Raw genomic sequence first — 13,941 nt, 5'->3', positions numbered from 1 at the left:
GTGTAGACTGCCTGCAGGCCTGCTGCGTGTAGCCTTGTCAGCACCCCACCAGGACCCAGCCGGAGACCCCCACAGGGCTGAGAAGACGCCGAAGCAGGAGGTGCACAGGATGGTCCTTTATTTGTGTCCCGATACCCCACCTCAGCTCTGGAGAGCCCCAGGCTGCGTGCATGTTGGCACGTCTGGGCTCTCGGCACCCCTTTGAGAGTGGAGGGAGTGGGTGTGGAGGGCCGCAGTCACTCCAGCCCTGGTGTCTGAGTGGGGGCAAGGGGCATCCTCATTGATGGCCCCTAGCGGGCCAACTCAGCGGTGCTGAGTCTGGGCTGGCTGTCAGGGGCTGCCTCAGGGACGCAGGCCTGCTCGCAGTTGCACGAGTCCACGTAAGTGTAGCTGTGCTGGATGGTGGTGCTGTCCGGGCAGTGCAGGGTCACTGTTCGCTGGTGTGTCTGCATCTCCCGGCAGCACGTGCAGCGGCGCTGCATGGCCTGGGCCTCCGGCACATACCTGCAACGCGGTCACAGTGCCCTTGTCTGGGGGTGGCCGCCCACCCTCCCTTGATCGGTGCTGCCTACAGACCCTCCTTCCCACTTCTGTGTCCTGCATTCAGCTGCACACAGCCTGGGCCTTCAGGAGTGGGGACACCCCAAGGGTCACCATGGCTGCTGCCTGCCAGGGGGCCTTGGGGGTCTCTGAGCCCAGATTCCTGTGGAGACCCCAATTAGGGTTGCCTGGTCTCTCCTCCCTGTCTGGACAGGGCAGGACCCTTGGGATCCAGTGGGCATTGAACCAGGGGAGCATATGACCCTAGGCCTGGGAGACACTCACCTGGACATGCCTGGACAGGAGCCTTCGCAGAAGGGGACATTGACTGCCACTTCAGTGACACAGTCCCCATGCTGCAGGACCGTCATGTTGGCACGGACATGGCAGGAACCTGAGCAGAGGGAGGACAGCGGGGGTATCTGAGGACACTGGTCTGCTAAGGTGCTCCCTCTCTGAGTGCCCCCAAAGCCCAGCTTCCAGAGCAGAGCCCGGCCAGAGCTGGGGTGTTGGCAGACGGGCCAGTCTCACCTGTCACATCTTCCTCACAAGTATAGCAGCACCCTGATTTCCTAAGGATGCCCTGTAGGGGAACGAGGTAGAGGGTGGGATTGGCATACAAGGCCCAGGTTGCACACTATCTGCAGGGTCCCTTTGCCACAGAGCCTGCCCCTCCCCCATTGGTCCCTCCCCTGGGAGCCTCCACAGTAAGGTGGGTGGGTAGACCACACTAGGGCGAGCCTTGAGGTGGGACCTGCCGGAACCAGGCTATAAGCACACGTCCAGGGAAAGGCGGGTCCTGGGTCTTGGGGCGCATACCCTGCAGCTGGACACATCTGGGCAGGCTGTGGGCCTGAGCATCAGTAAGAAGCGCCCATTCTCAGCCTCGCAGTGGTACTCTGTGCAGTTGTCCAGGTTGTTGGGCCAGGTCTCGTTGGGCTGAAATGCAGAGGGAAGAGGAGGTAGAGGCCATGTTTCGGGCCGTTAGAGGCAGGAGAGAGAGGGTCTCTGGGCCCCTGTTACCTGTATCTGCCCACCGTCAGGCGTGAAGCAGGCTGACTGCAGACACTCCCCACAGCACTGCCCGGCTACAGCCGTGTAGTGGAAGCCCTGGGAGATAGGTCAAGTTGAGCCCCTGCGCCAGCTGTCCTGCCGTTCCTCGGGTCCTGGCGGCCGCCAGAGGAGTGCCCCCCGCAGGGAGGCTTGCCTCTGCCCAGGGCTGCCGTGGCAGAGGGCCCGGCCAGCCCCACCTCTGGCTGTTACCTGGGGGCAGGTGGTCATGCACGTGTCCTTCTCACAGTGTATGGTTGGCTCTTGGGTGCCCGTGGACAGACAGGTGCACGTGTGGCAGGGAGTGACTGCTGGGAAGGTGGCACCGACCTGCAGTGGGCGAAGGGCCTGGGGGTCACTGAGGGTTCTGGGGGACCAGACCCTCCCTGAGCCCGAGAGTACTGTGGGAGGTGAAGTCACCGCATGCCGTGTCTGCTGCCCTGGAATCTGGATGTGTACTTGGCTGGGCATGGGGCAGGGTAGATCTTGGGGATGCTCCCCCCACCACCCCAAGTCCTGACAGCAACTGCACCCTGGGCCTTCCCACCACCGGTTCCCTCAGCTCTGAGAGTGTTCGCGTGAGGACTGGCGGCCTAGGGGAGGTGCATGGCTGTGCATGTGCCCCTGGCCGCTGCGCCCTTACCCCGTAGACTGTGCCATTGTATTCACACAGCTTAGGCCCTGCAAGCAAAGGAGGTGCTGAGCACTGGCCCCGCTGTGGGGAGCCAAGGGTCAGCCTGCCCAGGAAGCCCCGCCCACCAACAAACCCCACCCACCAGAAGGCTCCGCCCGCTTCGCAAGCCCAACCCCTACCATAATGCTCCGCCCAGAAAACTCTGCCCCCCACAGCCCCGCCCCCACCAGCTCAGCTCACGGCAGGTGACAGTAGGGCAGCAGTTGCCCCCTTCCTGGGTGAGGATCAGCTCCTCTTGCGGCCCACATTCTGGAGGGTTCTGCGGGCAGGTGGTGGTGTTGCAGACTGTAGGAATGGGGGAAGTGTTGGGGTACCTTCAGCTTTCGCCGGCCCAGGTCCCTGACACATGGGACCTCCCGCTCACTTCCAGAAGCCTGTTCCCTTGCCCTGGCTCACCACACAGCGTCTCTGAGCAGCAGGGATTGTCCACCCGGGGTCGGGTCACAGCCACGAAGCCAGCCAGGCCACACTCGGGGGGCAGGTCCTGGACTGGGCAGGGCAGGGGGGTGCAGCGCACGGATACGGGGCTCCCGGCACACTCGCACTCCTGGCAGTTGCTCACCCACTGCTCCCCTGGCTGTAACACATTAGGGCAGAGTCCCCCAGGGCTCTTGACCCACAGGCCCCGACCTTCACTGCCCACTGAGCAGCCCACCTGGGCACCCCCCTCCAGCCCACAGGAGCCTGCCCTGCCCTGCTTTAGCTAGCATGGGGGTAGGAGGCAAGACACGACCACTCACGAATTTGGGGTACCCATCTGGTCCCACGCAGGCTGGAAGGGAAAGAGAAGAGGGTCACTAGAGGGACCAGTGGCCTGGGCTGGGGGATGGGAGTGCAGAGATGTGTCCTTCCCTGTACCCTGTACCTCAACCCCCAGGCTGCTGCTTCCCTTGGAGACCCAAGGGCTGAGGTGTCTGACAGGGCAGAACAGTCAAAGCAGGACACTGAGCAAGGACCAGGACACCCCTCCTGGCTCCGAGCTGCTAATGCCTCCCTGCCTTCGGACATCCTCCCTCTGGCCCTTAGACACCCACACTCACGGCACTGGGGCACACAGACGTCCGTGTATGCGTTGAACAGGGTCTGGCCATCTGGGCAGAAGCAGCCCTCTGCCAGTGCTGTGCTTACGGGGCTCTGGGCCCTGCAAGACAAGGGCATGGTGGCGGGATCCTCCCCACTGGAGCGCGCCTGGTGCTGGGGGTCGCCTGGATCCCCCATATTTTGGTGACACCCACTGCGTGTGCTCACCCAGAGTCACAGGTTGGCGGCTGTGCGGGGCCACACGGCTCATACACTTTCCCAGGTGGACAGGTGAGGTCTGGGGACAAGAGGGGAGTCAGAGGGACCAAGGGGAGCAAGCCCCCTGCTGTTCCCACACTCACCGCAGAGCCCGCCCGTGGCATTCCTCCAGTCACTACACACGCCCCGGCCCCGGCACAGTGCAGCGTAGGCCTCCAGGCTCTGGCAGGGTGTGGCTGGGTGGCTGGTCCGGCAGCTGTCGCTGAGGCAGGCACTGAGGAAGGGCTCGGGCGGGATGAGGTCCCGGCACTCGGAGAACACACTGAGGGCAAGGGCTTGGGTCAGAGCCACCCTCAGACTCACCGGGAGCAAGGGCCACACCCAGCCCACCCCACTGGGAACTCACTCGCTCAGCAGCAGCTCACAGAGGGGTTCCGGGGGACATGGGGTGGGTGTGGACATGGTGGGCGCCGGTGAGGGGCTGGCAGTGGGGGGCGGGCTGGGCGGGGCCCAGCACCCTTCCTTGTTGCTCTCGGGGAACAGCCAGGAGCTGGCCATGTCCTGGCAGCTGGGGGCCATGGTACCATCTGGCCGCCGACAGTCGTCTGCCTGGCTGTTGGTGCAGGTGCCTGTGGGGTGGGGGGAACGGGCAACTCACCCCACAGTCCCCACCGCCGCCCCCTCCCTGAGAGCCTCTCACTGCACTGACCCTTCTGACACCCCGGCCACTCACCACACTGGCCCTCTGTGTTGTGGCTAAAGAGGCTGTAGGGCAGCTGGATCTGGAAGGCCTGACCGTCGAAGGTGATGCTGATGCCGATGACCGGGATAGCCAGGCTCATGGCCGTGGCCACCGCGGCTGACACCTGCACGCCATTCTTGCTGAAGCTCTGGGTCACCCGCATCTGGTCAAACAGGATCTGGGACATACGGGGTCAATGAGACCTTGCCTCCTGGGGTGGCCGCTGCACCCGCATTCCCACACTCCCGCACTCCTGCCCTGTCCAGCCCCCGCACCAGGCTCTCCCGCTGGCCGCTGGGGCTGGTGATGGTGCTGAGGATGACTTCTGTGGACTGGTACTGCACACGGAGCGCGCGGGGGCAGCGGGCAGCAGGTGGGGAGGCCTCGCAGAAGGAGTTGTCAAGGAGGACGCTGAGGTTCCTGAGCTGCGGGCGGATCTCCCGCACCAGGATGTAAGTGCAATTGTCGGAGAAGGAATAGCTGGTGCCATCGAAGGTGGAGTAGTGGGAGTCACCCCAGCCACTACAGGAGCCTGTGGGGTGGCTGTGTCACTGTGCTGCGTGATGTGGGCAGGGGACAGAGAACCGGGGGTGCGGGTGGTAGCACTGGGGGCACTTAGCCCCCGAAGCAGAGAGATGGGGGCGGGAAAGGAACTCACTGCTGCATGCAGTTGCCCAGCTGTGGCCACTAGCTGGATGGTCCATCTCCTGTGGACACCCTGCTCTCTGACTCAGTGACCCCAGTTTGTGGTGTCTGTACTCACACGGCAGGGTCCCAGGTGGCATCCACCCTCTGCCCGTGCCCTGCACTCACACTCGCACTCGTAGTGGTAGTCGCATGGCTCATCCTCGTGGCCCACTTTGACTGGCGGGAGCCCATTCACGCAGGTCACAGGGGCCACAGGCGTGGGCTCCAGCAGGACGATGCGGTTGTGTCCCTCACAGCGGACCACGGTGCAGTCCTCGAGGGTCCACGACTCATTCACCTGTCAAAGGGCAGTGCAGCGCTGGTGGGGCGGCCACACAGCATCCCGCGCAAGAGCTCCCCAGAGGTGTGTGAGGGACAGTGGACTGGAGCTCTCCGGCCTCACGCATGGCAGGAGGCAGCCCCTAGGGAGGCACCTGTCGGGGAGGGTCGACGAAGTCGCAGCCTGGAGCCAGGGAGGGCAGAGGTGTGGAGACGGAGGGTGTGGGGGGCGAGGGGCTGGGGCAGGTGTCCTGGAAGCGGTCGATGGCACAGTGCTCATTGCAGATGGCATAGAAGCGGCAGCCGGCTCTGTCCGTCTTGTTGTATACCACATCCCCTGTGAGAAATGCGGTCAGCAGGTGGCAAGGGGATACTGGCCAGAGGGGCAGGAGACCATGGACCAGCACAGAGGCAAGGACAGAGGCCCAGGGACCCCAAGAACATGGACTGGAGGCTGGGTGCAGCAGGGCACTCACCGGGCGAGAAGAGCTGTCCAAATGCCTGACAGAAGCAGTGTGAAGTGGGGGCCGCAGAGCTGGGGCTGGTGGCGGGCTCCAGACTGGAGACCGTGGGGTGAGCGGTCGACAGGCTCATATCCGGCTGGCCAGGGGAGGTAGCCCCGGTGGTGGGGACCACGGGCGTGCTGGTGGTGGCGGGGGTGGTGGGGCGTGTGGCGGTGGTGGTGGCCGAGCTGGCACAGCGGCTGTAGTCACAGCAGAGCAGACGCACGTGGTAGTTGTGGCAGTAGCGCCGGGGCCGTGGCTGCTCGCGGTTGCGACACACCAGCCCCACACTCACATTGCACACCACCACCTGGTCCAGCTCCTCCAGGGCCACCTGCGGCTCCAGCTCAGAGCGACACTCGATGTCCTCCGGCTGCTCGCAGAAGACGTGGCCGGCGTCCCGGAGGACTGCTAAGGTCTCAAAGTCGCCCCCGTTGGGGCCTGGAGTGGGGTAGTCCTCGTCGAACCAGTCTGTCCACGTGCACTGCGGCTCACAGCCCTGGCTGGGGGACGTGGCCTCGGGGGGAGTGGAGGAGCTGGGCTGTGAGGGCAGGGTGATGGTCGAGGGGCTCCTGGTGCCCGGGGACCTGGAGGTGGTCTGTCTGTGGGTGGTTACCACGGGGACAGTGGTTGAGGTCAGGGAGGAGGCTGGTCTGGTGGATGTGCTGGGGATTGTGGGAGAGAGAGAGGGACCAGGCACAGAGACCCTTTCGGTGGTCCTGGGGGATGAGGCTCCTGTCTGTGTAGTGGATTCAGTGATACTAAGTGTGGCCCTTGGAGAAGAAGGTCCAGTCAGCGTGGAGGATTTAGTGGCGCTTGTGGTGGGTTCTGATGAAGAGGATCCTGCTTCCGTATTAGACATGGTTATCCAAGGAGTGGCCTTGGGGGTAGGTGCTTCTGTTTCTGGGGTAGGAAAGGTGGTACTTGTGGTAACTCCATGAGAGAAGGATACTGTCTCTGTGGTTGATTTGGAGGCACTTGATGTGGCCCCTGGAGACGAGGGTCCAGTCTCAGAGGTTGATTTAGTGGCACTTGATGTGGCCCCTGGGGAGGAGGGTCCTTCATGCGTGGTTGATTTAGTGGCACTTGTAGTGACCCTTGCAGAGGAGGGTCTTGTCTCTGTGGTTGATTTGGTGGCACTTGGTGTGGCCCCTGGAGACGAGGGTCCCATCTCAGTGGTTGACTTGGTGGCTCTTGGTGTGGCCCCTGGAGACGAGGGTCCCGTCTCAGTGGTTGATTTGGTGGCACTTGGCGTGGCCCCTGGAGACGAGGGTCCCGTCTCAGTGGTTGATTTGGTGGCACTTGGCGTGGCCCCTGGAGACGAGGGTCCCGTCTCAGTGGTTGATTTGGTGGCACTTGGCGTGGCCCCTGGAGACGAGGGTCCCGTCTCAGTAGTTGATTTAGTGGCACTTGGCGTGGCCCCTGGAGACGAGGGTCCCGTCTCAGTGGTTGATTTGGTGGCACTTGGCGTGGCCCCTGGAGACGAGGGTCCCGTCTCAGTGGTTGATTTGGTGGCACTTGGCGTGGCCCCTGGAGACGAGGGTCCCGTCTCAGTGGTTGATTTGGTGGCACTTGGCGTGGCCCCTGGAGACGAGGGTCCCGTCTCAGTGGTTGATTTGGTGGCACTTGGTGTGGCCCCCGGAGACGAGGGTCCCGTCTCAGTGGTTGATTTGGTGGCACTTGGTGTGGCCCCCGGAGACGAGGGTCCCGTCTCAGTGGTTGATTTGGTGGCACTTGGCGTGGCCCCTGGAGACGAAGGTCTCGTCTCAGTGGTTGACTTGGTGGCTCTTGGCGTGGCCCCTGGAGACGAGGGTCCCGTCTCAGTGGTTGATTTGGTGGCACTTGGTGTGGCCCCTGGAGACGAGGGTCCCGTCTCAGTGGTTGACTTGGTGGCACTTGCCGTGGCCCCTGGAGAGGAGACTCTTGTCTGTGTGGTGGACAAGGTGGCACTTGCGGTGGCCACAGGGGAAGAGGGTCGCATCTCGGTGGTTGCTGATGTCCCAACACGTGTGCCCTCTGATGTGGGCTGGCCAGTGCTGGTGCCGCTGCTGGTGGCGGGTGCGGGTGAGCTGGCACAGTGGCTGTAGTCATCACAGCACTGCACACGCACGTGGTAGTTGAGGCAGTTGCGGCCCCACATCTGCCAGCTGTTCCTGCAAATGAGCCCGTAGTGCACGTCGCACTGCACCACCTGGCCCAGCTGCTGCAGCTCCAGCCCCGGGAAGAGCACAGCCTCGCACTGGATGGCCACCGGCTCGGGGCACAGCCGGCCATGGACGCTCTCGATGTGGTAGTACGTCTCGATGTCGCCCCCGTAGCGGCCAGGCAGGGGTTGGTCCGAGTCCAGCCAGTCAGTCCAGCGGCAGGCAGGCTGGCACCCAGAGGTGGTCCCGGCAGGGCTGGTGCTGGGAGCCATGGGTGACTGTGTGGAGGTGCTGCTGGGCAGCGCGGAGTGGGGCCAGGTGCTGGGGGCGGGGGTGGTGGTGGTGGTGGCCAGGGTTGCGGGGCAGTGGCTATAGTCGCAGCAGAGCACGCGGACCTGGTAGTCGAGGCACATCTCGAAGCGGCCGGCCTGGTCGCGGTTGCGGCACACCAGGCCGTCCTGCAGCCGGCACTGCACCACCTGGCCCAGCTCCGACAGTGGCACGTCGGGCTGAGCCGCCGCTCTGCACTCCAGGGCCACGGGCTGCTTGCACAGGGCATGTCCGGCAGCACGGAGGCTGGCATAGGTCTCAAAGTCACCGCCAGTGGCCCCGGGCACTGGGCTGCTCTCATTCAGCCATTCTGACCAGGAGCAGCGGGGCTGGCAGGCAGTGGTCCCCGTGCCGGGGGTCATGGAGGCGGCAGGGGGTGCAGAAGTCAGCAGGGGCGTCGTCTGGACCGGGCCCGGGGTGCCTGAAGCCGTGGAGGCAGATGTGGAAGGGCCAGAGGGGGTGCTCCCTGGAGAGTCCGTGGCCTTGGGTGTGGGGGACGGCGGGAGAGACCTAGTGCTTAGTCCCATTTTAGTGGTAGTTAGAGTTATGCCAGTCTCTGTGCTGGGGGGTGGGAGCGTGGTCCCAGGGGATGCTTCTGGGGACAGCGGCTGTCCAGGGGAGATGGCCCCGGTGGTGGGGACCACGGGCGTGCTGGTGGTGGCGGGGGTGGTGGGGCGTGTGGCGGTGGTGGCGGCCGAGCTGGCACAGCGGCTGTAGTCACAGCAGAGCAGACGCACGTGGTAGTTGTGGCAGTAGCCAAGGGGCCGCGGCTGCTCGCGGTTGCGACACACCAGCCCCACACTCACATTGCACACCACCACCTGGTCCAGCTCCTCCAGGGCCACCTGCGGCTCCAGCTCAGAGCGACACTCGATGTCCTCCGGCTGCTCGCAGAAGACGTGGCCGGCGTCCCGGAGGACTGCTAAGGTCTCAAAGTCGCCCCCGTTGGGGCCTGGAGTGGGGTAGTCCTCGTCGAACCAGTCTGTCCACGTGCACTGCGGCTCACAGCCCTGGCTGGGGGACGTGGCCTGGGTGGGAGTGGCAGAGCCTGGCTGTGAGGGGCGGGCGGGAAGTGTGGTGGCTGAGGGAGTCACTGTAATTAGGGTGCTGGAGGTGTTCTGTTTGTGGGTGGAGGCCACAGAGACTGTTGCTGAGGCCAGGGAGGACACAGGCCTTGTGGATATGCTGGGGACTGTGGGAGAGGGAGAGGGACCAGGCACAGAGACCTTTTCGGTGGTCCTGGGGGATGAGGCTCCTGTCTGTGTGGTGGATTCAGTGGCACTTTGTGTAGGCCCTGGAGAGGAGGGTCCCGTCTCAGTGGTTGATTTGGTGGCACTTGGCGTGGCCCCTGGAGACGAGGGTCCCGTCTCAGTGGTTGACTTGGTGGCACTTGCCGTGGCCCCTGGAGAGGAGACTCTTGTCTGTGTGGTGGACAAGGTGGCACTTGCGGTGGCCACAGGGGAAGAGGGTCGCATCTCGGTGGTTGCTGATGTCCCAACACGTGTGCCCTCTGATGTGGGCTGGCCAGTGCTGGTGCCGCTGCTGGTGGCGGGTGCGGGTGAGCTGGCACAGTGGCTGTAGTCATCACAGCACTGCACACGCACGTGGTAGTTGAGGCAGTTGCGGCCCCACATCTGCCAGCTGTTCCTGCAAATGAGCCCGTAGTGCACGTCGCACTGCACCACCTGGCCCAGCTGCTGCAGCTCCAGCCCCGGGAAGAGCACAGCCTCGCACTGGATGGCCACCGGCTCGGGGCACAGCCGGCCATGGACGCTCTCGATGTGGTAGTACGTCTCGATGTCGCCCCCGTAGCGGCCAGGCAGGGGTTGGTCCGAGTCCAGCCAGTCAGTCCAGCGGCAGGCAGGCTGGCACCCAGAGGTGGTCCCGGCAGGGCTGGTGCTGGGAGCCATGGGTGACTGTGTGGAGGTGCTGCTGGGCAGCGCGGAGTGGGGCCAGGTGCTGGGGGCGGGGGTGGTGGTGGTGGTGGCCGGGGTTGCGGGGCAGTGGCTATAGTCGCAGCAGAGCACGCGGACCTGGTAGTCGAGGCACATCTCGAAGCGGCCGGCCTGGTCGCGGTTGCGGCACACCAGGCCGTCCTGCAGCCGGCACTGCACCACCTGGCCCAGCTCCGACAGCGGCACGTCGGGCTGAGCCGCCGCTCTGCACTCCAGGGCCACGGGCTGCTTGCACAGGGCATGTCCGGCAGCACGGAGGCTGGCATAGGTCTCAAAGTCACCGCCAGTGGCCCCGGGCACTGGGCTGCTCTCATTCAGCCATTCTGACCAGGAGCAGCGGGGCTGGCAGGCAGTGGTCCCCGTGCCGGGGGTCATGGAGGCGGCAGGGGGTGCAGAAGTCAGCAGGGGCGTCGTCTGGACCGGGCCCGGGGTGCCTGAAGCCGTGGAGGCAGACGTGGAAGGGCCAGAGGGGGTGCTCCCTGGAGAGTCCGTGGCCTTGGGTGTGGGGGACGGCGGGAGAGACCTAGTGCTTAGTCCCATTTTAGTGGTAGTTAGAGTTATGCCAGTCTCTGTGCTGGGGGGTGGGAGCGTGGTCCCAGGGGATGCTTCTGGGGACAGCGGCTGTCCAGGGGAGATGGCCCCGGTGGTGGGGACCACGGGCGTGCTGGTGGTGGCGGGGGTGGTGGGGCGTGTGGCGGTGGTGGCGGCCGAGCTGGCACAGCGGCTGTAGTCACAGCAGAGCAGACGCACGTGGTAGTTGTGGCAGTAGCCAAGGGGCCGCGGCTGCTCGCGGTTGCGACACACCAGCCCCACACTCACATTGCACACCACCACCTGGTCCAGCTCCTCCAGGGCCACCTGCGGCTCCAGCTCAGAGCGACACTCGATGTCCTCCGGCTGCTCGCAGAAGACGTGGCCGGCGTCCCGGAGGACTGCTAAGGTCTCAAAGTCGCCCCCGTTGGGGCCTGGAGTGGGGTAGTCCTCGTCGAACCAGTCTGTCCACGTGCACTGCGGCTCACAGCCCTGGCTGGGGGACGTGGCCTGGGTGGGAGTGGCGGAGCCTGGCTGTGAGGGCAGGGTGATGGTCGAGGGGCTCCTGGTGCCCGGGGACCTGGAGGTGGTCTGTCTGTAGGGGGTCACCACGGAGGCTGTTTCATAGTTTCCGGATGAAGCGTGCCAGGTGGTGGTGGTTTGCGAGCCCGGCGTGGACCTGGAGGCCTGCGTGCCCACGGTAGGCGTGGTGCTGAGTGCGGGCTGTGTGGCTGTGCGGGTGTGTGCGGGCTGTGCCGTGCTGGGGCAGTGGCGGTAGTCGTCACAGCAGAGCACGCGGATGTTGTAGTTGAAGCACATGTTGAACGGGCCCTTCTGGTCCCTGTTCCTGCAGACGAGCCCTGTCTGCAGGCTGCAGGTCAGCACCTGGCCGATCTGGTCGATGCTCACCTCGGGGTAGTTCTCCGCCCGGCACTCAATCTTCTGCGGCTGCTCACACAGCCGGCCCCCTGCCGCGCGGATGTTCTCAAATGTCTCGATGTCACCACCCATGACGCCAGAGGTGGGGAAGTCCACGTCCAGCCATTCTGTCCACTCGCACCTAGGCTGGCAGTCTGTTGTCCCTGTGCTGGTGGTGGCCTTGGCGGTGGCCGGCCCGGTCTCTCTCCCATCGGTGCTCGTCTCCTTGACGTAGGGCGTCGGGGAGCCTGGCGGGACGGTGCTGGTCCCGCCCACCTGGGCACCTGTTGCTGGGCGAGTTGTGGATCTCTGCACTGTCACCAGCATGGGGGTGGCTTCTTGGGAGGATGACTCAGTGACCCTCCGTGTGGTTGTGTGACTTGGGTGGACAGACATGGCCTGGCCTGGGGAGCTGGGTGTAGCGGTGCCGGGAGCAGGCGTGGGGCTGCCTACGGTGGACGCTGACGTTCTGCCTGGGAGACTGGGGAGCAGTGATGTGGCACCTGCTGGCGGGGTGGCAGGTGCTGTGGTGCTGCCCAGGGCAGTCCCTGGCATGGTCCCGGGCTCTGTGGCTGGGGACGTGGCAGTGGGCGTGGCAGAGTTGGTGGTGGCGGTGTTGGCCATGGCACTGATTGCGGTGGTGGAAGTGGCAGTGTTGGGCACTTGGGAGGTGGCACGGTTAACCGTGGGGGAGGTGACCATGTTGGTCGTGGGCAGCCCGCAGTGGCTGTAGCTGCAGCACAGCACGCGGACCCTGTAGTTGTAGCACATCTTGAACAGTCCCGGCTGCTCCTGGTTCCTGCACTCCAGGCCGAAGCTGACGTCACAGTGCACGCGCTGCCCCAGCTCCTCTGGGGCCTGGTCTGGGAAGTTCTCTGCCTGGCACTCAATGTCCTGCGGCTGCGCACACACGTCGCCTCCAGCACTCCGGATCCTGTCATACGTCTCCACGTCCCCGCCGTCCTCCGCGGACTCGGGGTAGTCCGTGTCGAACCACTCTGTCCACTGGCACCGGGGCTGACAGCTGGTAGCCTCTGGGGCCCCACTGGATGGGGCCTGTGAGGGGGAGGCCGCCGTGGGCCGGGAGGCGGGTGTGGTCCCTGTGGGGGTGGGCGGGGATGCCGGAGGTGGCACCAGGGTGGTGCTGCTCTGGGCGGGCCTGGGAGTGGTGGGGGCTGGGGGTGTGGCACAGGGCACATAATCGCAGCACAGCACCCGTATCTCGTAGTTGTGGCAGAGCGGGGGGCTCTGCTCACTGTTGAGACACACCAGCCCCTGGGCCAGGCTGCACTCCACCTTCTGGCCCAGCTCCGCCAGGGCCAGGCTGGGCAGCTGCTGTGCCCGGCACTCCACCTCGGCCGGCTGCGCGCACACGGGGTAGCCCTTCTGCCTCAGCCCCACGAAGGTCTCGAAGTCTCCGCCTCCCATGCCCGGCTGGGGCCGGCTGCTGTCGTACCAGCTGGACCACTGGCAGCGCTGGCGCACGCACACAGTGGAGACGGTGGGCACCCAGCCTGTGGGGGGGAGCAGGACCGCGTCGGTCTCCCTCGTGTCTCCCAAAGAGCCAGGACCCGAGGGAGCGGCGGTCCCCGGGCCCTGCAGCGCCCAGCTTGCTCACGCCCCGCACCTAGGCAAGGCTGGCTCAGGGCAGTGGACGCAGGGCCAGCGTGTCCCGCAGCCTTACCTGTTGTCGGGATGGGGGCTGCAGTGGTCGTGAAGGTGAAGGGTGTCGTGGCTGGGGTTCCCGGACAGTCCACAGCCGTGCGGGTGATGGTGCCATTGTCTCCGCAGACGGCGAGCAGGCAGCCGCCCAGCCCGTCGGTTGTGTTGTAGATGACCTCCTTGTAGCCGTAGGTCCTGCCCTCGTAGATGCAGGTGCAGGCTGGGTGCAGGACAGTGCAGGCGTGGGTCACTCAGAGAGCCCGGCCCTAGCCCTCCGCCCAGAGGCCCCGCCTTACCCTCAGGGCTGTGTGTGCACTGGACCCCAGCAGCGGTGCAGTTGCTGTGGGAGAGAGCAGAGCCCTGAGCACCACGGTCCGCCCCCCCTGTGCCCTCCCTGACCCCTGGCCTCGGAGACCACTGCCCACAGCCTCTCACCAGCGCTGGCAGTTCTCCGCTGTGGGGATGCTGGTCCCAATATCGTAGTAATTGTCCTGCTCGTCGTAGCAGCCACACCGCGCCACGCAGCTCATCACCTCCTCACTGAAGAACGGCTTGCTGGGAGGACACCTCGGGTAGCAGCCTGGAGCCGGCACAAGGCAGGTCGGAGACCCCGCAGCCGCCCCCCCATCTCCGCCTCCTTCCCGCAGGGGTGCCAGGGTCCCTGGTC

At 65.2% G+C, this 13,941-nt stretch overlaps 1 protein-coding gene across 1 annotated transcript in view; it reads right to left on the bottom strand.

The window, feature by feature from the left end:
* Positions 1-113: 113 nt before the first annotated feature.
* The window catches only part of MUC5B (mucin 5B, oligomeric mucus/gel-forming), a 38,180-nt gene continuing 24,352 nt past the window's right edge, over positions 114-13,941 (bottom strand). The window contains exons 29-50 of the mRNA XM_055143846.1: positions 13,710-13,854; positions 13,571-13,614; positions 13,297-13,494; positions 5,708-13,126; positions 5,387-5,568; positions 5,079-5,250; positions 4,541-4,797; positions 4,257-4,443; positions 3,930-4,152; positions 3,667-3,845; positions 3,533-3,602; positions 3,325-3,425; positions 3,025-3,056; positions 2,681-2,861; positions 2,465-2,569; positions 2,234-2,271; positions 1,804-1,920; positions 1,564-1,650; positions 1,360-1,479; positions 1,072-1,123; positions 826-934; positions 114-504 (exon numbers count right to left, since the gene is read on the bottom strand). Of these exons, the coding sequence (XP_054999821.1) occupies positions 291-504; positions 826-934; positions 1,072-1,123; positions 1,360-1,479; positions 1,564-1,650; positions 1,804-1,920; positions 2,234-2,271; positions 2,465-2,569; positions 2,681-2,861; positions 3,025-3,056; positions 3,325-3,425; positions 3,533-3,602; positions 3,667-3,845; positions 3,930-4,152; positions 4,257-4,443; positions 4,541-4,797; positions 5,079-5,250; positions 5,387-5,568; positions 5,708-13,126; positions 13,297-13,494; positions 13,571-13,614; positions 13,710-13,854 (10,232 nt within the window). The 3' untranslated portion in view covers positions 114-290. The remainder of the gene's footprint in view (positions 505-825; positions 935-1,071; positions 1,124-1,359; positions 1,480-1,563; positions 1,651-1,803; positions 1,921-2,233; positions 2,272-2,464; positions 2,570-2,680; positions 2,862-3,024; positions 3,057-3,324; positions 3,426-3,532; positions 3,603-3,666; positions 3,846-3,929; positions 4,153-4,256; positions 4,444-4,540; positions 4,798-5,078; positions 5,251-5,386; positions 5,569-5,707; positions 13,127-13,296; positions 13,495-13,570; positions 13,615-13,709; positions 13,855-13,941) is intronic.

Source organism: Sorex araneus, chromosome 6 (assembly GCF_027595985.1).
Source record: "Sorex araneus isolate mSorAra2 chromosome 6, mSorAra2.pri, whole genome shotgun sequence".
Classification (NCBI taxonomy): Eukaryota; Metazoa; Chordata; class Mammalia; order Eulipotyphla; family Soricidae; genus Sorex; species Sorex araneus.
Note: the sequence above shows the minus strand (reverse complement) of the source record. Positions and strands in the feature narration are given on the sequence as shown.